Genomic DNA, 10,526 nt, shown 5'->3' with positions numbered 1-10,526 from the left:
AGAAAAGATGTGGACTTCATTGTTCGAACTAGCCTGGATTCTCGAGGGCTTGAAGGTGCTCTCAAAACGCACATTAAGCCTCTACGGTCATTAGAAATGACCCGAAATCCTGGCTGGGGACAAAGCTCATGGATACTTTTGAAAACGTACAATATCAGGTACCTTTCGTACCTTCTCTGAACACTGTACAGTCCCATTTTTTTGTCTCTCCCAATACAAGAGCTCTCTCATTCCTGTGATGTTCCTAGTGAAACATCTTTGGACTTGCTCGACCTTTTGCAAACCTGCTGAACTCATTGGAGCCCAAATGGGTGAGGCGTATTCAAGATGTGGCTGGACAATCGACTTGTACAGAGTTAGCATCGTGATGCTATCTCTGGACTTAAACGTGCGATATATCCAACCACACATTTGAAAAGCCTTACCCACCTTCAGCTGGATATGCTCATCGAACTTTCCATTATTTTGGAGGACTACACCTAGATCTTTCATAGATGAGACCTGCTCAATATCTTTATCTCCATTATCTACGAGTCGAGTATTTAAAGGAGTTGACCCAAATGTCATTGAGCGGAATTTCATTCCGTTCAGGGCCATATTACTCTCAGTTACCCAAGAGAAGAGTCGATCTAAGTCCTTTGCAAGGCTACTGGAATCTTGCCCATTCCTACCAGAAACTAACTTTGTATCGTCAGCATAAGAAGAGAGACTGGCAGTAATACTAAGCTTTTGAAGCGGGGCAACGAATATTATAAACAAGAGGGGCCCTAAGATCGAACCCTGGGGAACACCTGACTTGACATCATGTATGTCACTAAGGGATCCCTCAACCTTAACCAATTGCTTCCTGCCAGAAATGAAACTTTTTAACCAATTGAGAACCTTGCCTTGGATCCCAATTTCATGGAGCCTGTTAACTAAAAGACCATAATCTACCTTGTCAAAGGCCTTGGCAAAGTCGAGATAGGCTACATCAACTGATTCATGGCTCTCTACTGGTCCCTCAATAACCTGCTCTAAATGCTCAATCAGTTGGGTAACCGTGCTAAAACGTGCTCGGAACCCGTGCTGGCTAGGAGAAAGGACTTCATTGACTTCAAGAAATTCAACAAGTTTGGACTTCATGACCTTCTCAAACACCTTCGCAATATTCTAAGTGAGAGAAATCCGCCTATAGTTACTCGGGAGTGACTTATACCGCCCTTTAAATTTAAATTAGCGTTACTGTTACCAATACCTTCTAGAAAAAGTAAGGCGTTACCGTTAAGGATACTTTTTAGAAAAAAGGACCTAAAGTTGCGAAAAAACGCTAACGCGATTTTTTTAACGTTTAGAAAATATAACGTGAAAGAAATGACTCCTGTTATTATTTGTTTGATCCCATCAGTGGCAAGTAAGTCATTGCATTTGAGAGGGAATTAAGAAAGAAAGAAGAAAGTAACGATAACGGGAGGGCTAAAAAACCGTTCCGTTAACGATATCGTTACTATTTCAGAAAAGTAACACGTTACTTATAGCGTTACTTCAAGCCCTGGATATGCGTGAATAATTGCCAAGATACTCAAAGGTTTAAATCAGGCTTAAGGGACGGGGTAACAATGATAGCTGAGTGGTCTAATGTACCTGATAGAGGCACGACATGGTTCCCCGGATGGCGTAGGTTCGAATCCCGGCTTCGGAGAAAAAGTATACATAAAGATAGTAATGCAAACTCCAAAATATGGATATCAAGATCAGTTCTGTATTGGTCTTTCGACTTTTTGCGATTTAACAAACTGTTAAATCAATCTGATTAAAAATCAAAATAAAGATCATCAATAACAGTTTTTTCACACAATTGGTTCATATCGTTCAAAACGTGATCAAAAATAGACAAAATGTTAGTACAAAATATTGGTTCAAACTATCAAAATAAATTCAAGTCTAGTCTCTTGTTCGAGTCCACCGATATTCTTTGTTTGCAATAGAATTTGCTCACTCCCTTGACAATGCTGATCTTTGACGAAAATGATAATCTCATGCAAAAGGTTTGATTCCATGTGAATGAAATCTTCTTAAACTAGCATCGAGCACCTCCCTGAGTTGAAGAAGAAAACACAACGGTACAATTTTGCCTCATACTTGCAACCTTTGTATCTTTTCGCTTCAAAGATGATCAAGAACGTTGTGTACGATTTGTCGAAGTGTAGGGAGGCCATGCCATACCAGTAATAGTTTGAGTCGTAATGTATTACTTTTCTCGTCTTTTTTTCTTTAGTGATTTGCCAGCTCACTGGCAATTCGCCAACTTTTATTGCATCAATTATTGGACTAATCTCAAGCTCTGGGAAGCTGAGCACCTACAATTGTAGAATAATCTAATTTCATCATACCAATCATAAATGCTAGTTTTTTCCTCATAATTTGTTCATATTGTTGAAAAACTGACCGAAAAACGCAATCTGCTTGTACATAGTATTAGTTCTTTTTTTCTCCTGTTTTTGGTTTGGTTTTTCACGGGCTTTTCTAACCGCTACAGGGAATGTTATCCTCAGTACTATTAAAATGAAAAGTTACAATTCGTCCCTTCATTACCTTTCAATCTTTACGTGATATTTAGTCCACCAACGAATTTGAGTTGGCAGACTGAGCTAGCTCGTCCTTGAATGTAGGGTTGATCTGGAATGCTAATGAGAAATTTGTCCAAGTCTGACTTGAAAGATGCAACCGGATCAACAAGGCCTACATATTCCCTACGAATATTATAGTTCAAGTTGTGAAACTAAATTTAAAACTGGTTTCCTGCTTGAGCCCAACGAAATGGATTATTAACAATACGTGAAATTTCTTTTGAGCCGTTACATAATTTGCTACCCCGTTGATATTGTTGACTTTTGGCGTTCCCCGGCCTGTTTTCACTTTCTATTACGTCAATCCGTTCGTTCCTGTTCGTGCGTATGTTCAGTGGATGGAGAACTTGACATTGAGAGTAGTCTTCCTCGCACTTCCTACCCACTGAACTGAGGTATCAATACCTCGCATTCATTATTTTAAAGAACATGTAAACAAGCCCAAGGCTTCACTCGGCCCCCTGAATGTGACATGTACAGTATGAAGTTGCCCTTTCCTCCCTTGAGAACTTTGTTGCTTGGCTTTCAAAACTTGTTCCCCATTTACTTCCCCATGTTCGGTGCACTCGTCCCTTACCTCCATATGGACTTTCACACGATCCGAGTAATTGGCATCCTCCCTCGTCCAACTTGACAATAGACAAGAATCGTTGCATCATCAGCTTCATCTTTGAATTACAAGAAGCTCATTCTTTGAATCAGTTGGACCGCAAACTTCCGCGATCCCACAAGTCTCGTTTAGAAGTGCGTCAAAAGTTTTCAATTCGATCAATAGACCGAAAACTGGCTTGGTCAATGGCTTCACATGAGGAAGGCCGAGGCTTAAGAAAAAGTCGCTCACATGGCTCGATTTTAAACGGTATTGCAGCCGGACAATTCGTTCCGTATTCTTCGTATAGCCGTCAATTGCCTCCACCCACGGCTCCGTCCAGTTACATCCCGGAAAGTTGGTCATATAGGGCGGCTCCACCCACCGAAATGACCCATTCCATGTGGCTGAGTCGCCATCAGGTGAGCCATTGACTAACGGACGTATTGAAAATTGGATATGGAACGCTTGGATCGAGACAAAATGGCTGTGTAAGAGTTGGGAAGGAAAGTAGATGTGGGCGTGATTGTTTTCTTGCCGCTTTTTTAAAGATGTCAGATCAGGCAATAAGTTGGTTTTTAAAAATGGCATTACAGCTTATTTTGACAAGTTGAAGGATAACATTGACCAAGTGTCGCGTGCCATTGCCGGAACTGCGTCGGCGATGAATCGAACAAAGGTACATATCCTTCAATCGTATCCGAAAGGAAATATTTAGCCTCATACATCATCCCCAGCCTACTCAAGGCAGTTTTAACGATTTTTATTTTCTCTTTTATACTGTTCTTAGGTACTAATGACAGAGACTTTAGGAGAACGATGAGAATTCCTTATGACAATTTTTGTGCACAAGACCTTTAGTTGTGAAAATCGGCCTTGCATTAAGGTTATTTTTTAGCCAAGCCGCTACAAGATCCTTTTTGCGGTTTCTACCTAATTGGATTTCTTTCAACTGTGCATAGCAATTCGAATTATGATGTTTTAGCAACAACACTTCATCAAAGAAAACTTTGTTGAAAGGCTGAACTTAGATGGTGTTGGCAACCTTCATCGAATCGAGGGGTAAAATGGGTTGAAAACTTCGCCCAACTTTGTGTTAAAGTCAGCGACAGATGAAGACGAAAATGTAAACTTCAGGTGGATCCAAATCTTGCTAAAACCCAATCATCCAAGTCATTTGTGGTGCAGGACAGGTTTGAAAAGTAATACGTTATAAGTAACAAATATGTTTGGCAAGTGATAATACCATTATCAGACTTGAGGAAAAAGGAAAGAAATTTGTTGTCTCTTAAGATAACAAAGTTAAAAGGAATGGCTGAAACATAAGAACATGTTTCGATGTTTTGATCACTAAACCCCCAAAACACCTAAGTGGATTGAAATAGTGTGAAGTCATGTTACATTATTTCATTGCACCACTTTGTTAGGTATGGCATCAATTAGATTTAAAAAAAAGATGAATGACCTGTAAAAGTGAGAAAATCAGATCAAGTATGATCACAAACTTTGAAAAAAGTGCAGAATTGTCGGAGAGGCAAAATGATCTGGTGTAGTTTGCCGGAAGAGCATTTGTGTCTTTCGCTCGCTTTTTTACGAAACCAAATTCGTAGTTATTCAAAGATCAACTACAATCAAGTTCTGACGAAATATATTTGTTGTATTGATTGCTCCAACATACGTCCGCCTTGTTTGTATGTATGTACTTTCTAGCATGTTTCATATATCTAAAGGTCTTCCAAAAACAGCTTAAAATTTCATAAATTTCATTCTTGTTGGTTTATTGGAAGCTTTGGTAAGTAAGCTTTTCTTCGTTCAGTTCCTTACCTTTTGTATTCTCAAAGCCATTATTAGAACATGCTGCAATCATTTCAAGTCTTAGCATTGAAGTATAGCAGGCATTACACGCGTATTACTAATATAATATCGTTGACGTAGCTGTTTGTCGTTATTTCTGAGGAACGTACGTTCAATTTTGTTCCCTAGATGAATGGTTTGATACGAGCGTAATAGTTGAGACTGTTTTTGAGATGTTATAAGTGACAGTTTCGTAATGAGGAACTCTGACCTCTCGCCACGAGCAAAACCATTAATATCCGGTGAAAGACAGATGCGACCACCTCGATCTGGGTCTGAGTCCAATAACCAACTAAGGTAGATAAGGCTCCAACTCTGTAATCCTCAAGGACGATCGTCTTGATGAGCTTGGGCTTCGATCTCGAAATTGATCTGGCGATGGTGTCAAAGAGGCGATTAAGCCAAGGACAGCCATGATGATGCTCCTAATTCATTTTCCTGCAACCTCAGAAGAGCTTCCTCGCAATGAAGAGACCCTCCTCCTGTTCCGACCCAAAAGAAACTCAATCAAAGTTAATCCGAATTCATGTCACGTTGAATTAAGACAAAACGCTTCTTCTTCCCCCACCCTCTTTTTGTTCAAGCCCTCTCTCATTTCCAGAGAGACTTAACCCAGGGTTGCCAAATATAGTTACGCCAGTGATGATTTGGGTTCATTATAACACGATTTCAAAAGCTTCAATCTTATCACCAAGGGGATTTTATTTGCCGTTTATTCTTTGGATTTGCAACCTGGCAAGGTCACTTTGCGTTCTCTGGCTATTTCGTTCATCTTGAAGTTTAACTCAGATTTGCCGCATTCAGGGAAATGATGGTACTATGAATCCCTTCTTGAAATACAACTCCGAGGTGTGGAAAACCATACCAACCACGTAATGCCAATAAAACAGTCCTAGTTTCAACCGGAAGTATCGAATGAGTACATGATTGTTCTCTTTCAAACTTACATTTGAGTCATGAATAGAGCGGGTAAAAACATTTCATTTCAATAAGAAGTATTTTTTAAACATTTTGGCCATTTTCTAAAAAAGTAAATATTTAGACGTTTTCAATCCCGTCGGTAATATTTTGAACATTTTAATCATATTTTGGCGATTCAAGGAACCAAACACGCGAATTAGTAGAGTTTTGGTCCAACTCTAAAGTGGTATGGTATCTAATTCAAAACATCTTTGCCTCCAGCAGAAAACCAAAGCGGGTTCATTGAGAGGGATGACCATTCAACAGAATAGGAACAAGGGTAAATTTGAGTTTTGTTGTGCTTTTTTTTTTACTGAAGCTGGGCCATCCATGTACAATACTAACTACATAGAGTAATTATGATTCAGTGGAATTTTCTACTATGGCAGGTTGATGGCTACACTATTAACTGGGTGTTTTATAATGAAACCCGTTGCAGGTTAGACCTCAACATAGAAGTTAGCGTAAAGAGTTTCACAGATTTTTCAGAAATTGCAAAATGTGCCTGAGGAATTAGGACCATTATTGAACAAAAAGAAATATTAATATTTCTTTAAGAACGTAGGATAATTCCTGGAAACAACTCCAAGTGACCCTCAAACAAGAGGAAAAGTCGAACATTGACTGATTGGTGCGAAATCTAGTTCACTCACTAGTTTCTTCTTAGGTCAAATCAATCCCCTCCTGAGGAAGCTAACAATCTAGTCACACTCGAGTGATATTTTGTTCTCCATCTCGAGAACTTGAGTACGCAAATGAAGCAAAAAATCCTGTCAGACCAAACTCAGAGGCAAATGTGCATTTCCAAAAACAAAAATGCGAAGTCCTACTGGAATGTTTTTGCATTTCAATAATAAATATTTTTGAAATATTTACAGCCTTTTCGATTAGATATAATTCAAATATTTGGCTGGTTTCAGTGCAATGTTTTTAACCGCCCTAGTCATGAATCTTTCTCTGGGCCCCCCTCTTCATGGCAACCCTCCTTTAATTCGTTGACATCGGGACCAAGGGCTCGTGGGCTCCATCTCAATTAAAGTCGTGGCACGGTCGCCTATGGAAGTTAATGCGTGGACTAACTCTTCTTAAATTAGGCTCATTTTGGCTAGCCTTAAAAAGACGGAAACGGGCTGGACCCCTGTGCCCCATTGCAAATAGAAATTGGGGCAAAACAGTGGAGAGCAAATTAAACGGGTCAATTTCAAGCCAGAAGATTGTTCCTTACAGCCGCTTACTTTCCCTCCCCCCCTCAGTGTCGGTCGTCTTCCCGACCTCAACCACGTTCCCCTTGGGATCAAGTGGCACACAACTGGAAGAGACAGTAGAAGATTTCCAGAATGGAGATGAACTTTGTCTCCACTTCCCACAAGATATGACCTGATTTGACAACGAAGGCCATGACGCAGATCTACTTGTAGCTCCTTTTGATCCCATTTCAAGTGTCCTCAGATCCTCGAGGTATTCCTATCCCTGTTTCGATTAATTTTACTTAATTAAATCCCCACAATAGGCAATGGGGAGTAATACTTTTGTTACAAAATCCATTTGAATGGGAGCTTGACATGCGGGGACATTCTCGAGGCAAAGGAAAATGTTCCAAAAAGAAGTGTCAAATATTGGAACACCTCAAGCTAAAGTTCGACAAAAGGGGTCCAAAATTTGCATTCACTTCCTTTCCCCCTTTCCTTTCCACCGGTTCCACCAAAGTCGTTTGTGCTTGGCATTGGTTTGCTTGGCATTTTCGCTCCTTTGACCTCTTCCTCTCCAAAATGGCCCATTTCCGCTGAAGTCATTTTCAGTCGTAACGCTCTTCCCCTCAATTTCTTGGAAAAGGCCAAAAAAACGGGTCCGATTGAAAACGTCCGGCCTTTGAGACAAAGTTTTTGAAAGTCGTCGCTGTTTGATAAATACAAACAATGTGGTGGGCTATTATTGCCTGTGTTCCCAGCATTTTCCAATATTTCACTCCACTCAATTAAAGAGTTGCACCAAGTTCATTATAGAAACAATTTACGATTCTCATGCTCCGAGTGTTCTGGGAACTGTAATTGTTGGCTGTGTCGTCTTGTCCCGCAAGCTTTAAAGGGGTCGTCCTCGTATTTTCTCTCTAGGGCCATAAAGAGAGAAGACACCGAAATGAAAGTGCAAAAATATGGCCCGTTCCACACAATATGGTTGGTTGGCCTCGTTGAACCCCGTGTTGCATCTGATATGAGCCAAGCATTTCCCTGCCAGCGCAATACAAAGACCCTTGGTTGCTCGAACATACGTAACTTCACAGATTTCTATTGCTCGTGGACATCCCAGAAAATTGAAGATGCTTTTCAAAAATATTTAGTTACTGGTGGGGCTCAATTGATGTTTATCGATAAGGTGATCCAGCTGGGACTTGTGTAGCTGAAAAGTTAGTGAAATTTGGGTCTTGGTAATGATTGGTGAAAAAGTGGAAGGCACTCTAGCAAGATGCTGCCCAATCAGTGTTCCCATCTCTCACTTGTTAAAAAGTGCATGTAAATACCTGCGTGCGAGAGTAGGTATGCATGAGTGTTTGCCATTCCATTCCTTTTGTCACGCTCACTATTATTCGACAAAGCTGCTGAAATTTGCAATTGATTTTCAACTTAATCCAAAAGAATGGGAAACTTTGTGCGCGATATTTTTCTGCCTCGATTCATCCAGTCGTTACACAGGATCAAATCCTCGCTTGAACTAACGTGCTTGTTTGGAAGGTTTAAAAATAATCCTGTTTTTGTCAAATGCAACTATCATCAGCGATGCCAACTTTACTTTAACAAGAGTGTGCCAACCCCGAACTATAAAAGGTTAAATATGCTTTTTCTTGGGTGCTTGACCGCGAAGGAGACCACCCCAAGACCTTAATTTCGCCATGTATAGCTAAAAGTTCAAGAACACGAAGAAAAAGTTATACCTCAACTGAGGTACCCATTTCAACCCACGGTGGTCCATGTGAAAAAGAACGCATACAGAAAGATACAACGAGTATGATTTAGCCCAGCCCGCACTAACTCAATCCAAAAAGGAACATCTACATGTTCCACTGAAGAGTTCCATTCTTGGACGACTCCAATTCCAAGGGAAAGGCAACGGACCATTCTTGACATTAAAGTGAGGAAAGTTTTTCCCCGCTCTGAATGAAAACTGAAAAGAGCTCTCGAGCAACCCAAAGTGGTACGTAGTAAAGAGGGACAAAATGCACTTCCTTCTGGCCTTTTCTGCACTAAAAAATGCCTTTGAAAAGGGTACATCCAGTGTTTTTGAACACATTCTTTGGACAGCATACAACTTGACTTTGTTTACGGATGACATTTTGACGAATTCCATTTCCAGTAGCTCATCATTAAAAGTGAAACGTGGAATTCCGAGTTACCTCTAACAAGGAAAAGAATAATACTCAAAAATGACCCATTGTGGACATGCTAACTTGAACGGATTAGGCAAAGAAAAGGGATTGAAGGCAACAAGACGTTGAAAAAGAGCCGTTCTCATAATTACAGTAAAAGTACCCCTAATTAAGTTTTCAGTACGAGGGGCGCTGTACTTGACAAAGTACTCAAAGATCTTGAATGAGCTAAAGAAGGGGAAAGGGAAAGACGATTACTTGAATGAATATCACTTGAAGCGTTCCTCAAGCATGACATTAGTCCAATACAATAAATGGTCTATGTTGTTTGATGTGAAGTGTTCCTGACTCATGCTATTATTTTGCCATTAGTAAACACGTTTTGTGGTTATTCGCAAGCCAACAAAACCTGCCAATCTGAGATTTTTCCATTATTGCCTTTTATTATAAAACTCCTAGAACGTTTGAATATTAGTCGAGAAATAAATATTTAAAGAAAATGAATGTTTCATGTACCAATTTACAGAGGGAAGCTTGCCATATAAATCTCATCAGCACCAATATCAATCACGAAAAGGTTTAGGGATTTGCAAAAAAAATCACACTGATTTCGACATGCCTTGCACAACAGTTTGCCCTGTACTCGGTAAAGGAAACCCAACAGATATCATTTTTTTGTGTTAATGCCACCGATATAGGTATACGTGTATTTTACACAATTTACGTAGATGCTAACGATGAATTGGTGCTTGTTTTGCGACCAATTTTGTGTTCAATCTCTGATTTGGTCTTTCATGATGTTCCAAAGGCGATGGATGACACAACGGATTTAATTTTTCTATTTCAAGGTCGGTACCCCCAATCACACGGGTTGGACTATCAATGAACGAGGCAATCGTGTTTGGATGAAGTTTGAGCCTTTCACCCCCACTTTGTTCCCCGTGAAGGAGACTCGTTTCTACAAGCCCAAGCTCCATAGGATGGATTTCCTTCAAAAGCGGACCAAAAACCCGCACGGATCCAGATATCTGTTCTAGTTTGGGCCAAGCATCCAAGTTCGAGGCACCTTTATTTTTGATAGGATTTTAATTTTCCTCTTGGATCACAATCCAATAAATCAGAAGTTGGAATGATTCCCACGAAAAACGCCTCA

At 40.1% G+C, this 10,526-nt stretch overlaps 1 protein-coding gene across 1 annotated transcript; it reads left to right on the top strand.

Annotated features, from left to right (window-relative positions):
• The first annotated feature begins 3,290 nt into the window (after positions 1-3,290).
• LOC131878341 (uncharacterized) lies at positions 3,291-10,521 on the top strand. Its single transcript, XM_059224292.1, has 2 exons — positions 3,291-3,620; positions 10,222-10,521. The coding sequence occupies exons 1-2, from the start codon at positions 3,405-3,407 to the stop codon at positions 10,408-10,410; spliced, it is 405 nt and encodes a 134-aa protein (XP_059080275.1). The 5' UTR covers positions 3,291-3,404; the 3' UTR covers positions 10,411-10,521.
• Positions 10,522-10,526: the final 5 nt, after the last annotated feature.

The sequence above is a fragment of the Tigriopus californicus genome, chromosome 3 (genome assembly GCF_007210705.1).
Source record: "Tigriopus californicus strain San Diego chromosome 3, Tcal_SD_v2.1, whole genome shotgun sequence".
NCBI lineage: Eukaryota > Metazoa > Arthropoda > Copepoda > Harpacticoida > Harpacticidae > Tigriopus > Tigriopus californicus.
Note: the sequence above shows the minus strand (reverse complement) of the source record. Positions and strands in the feature narration are given on the sequence as shown.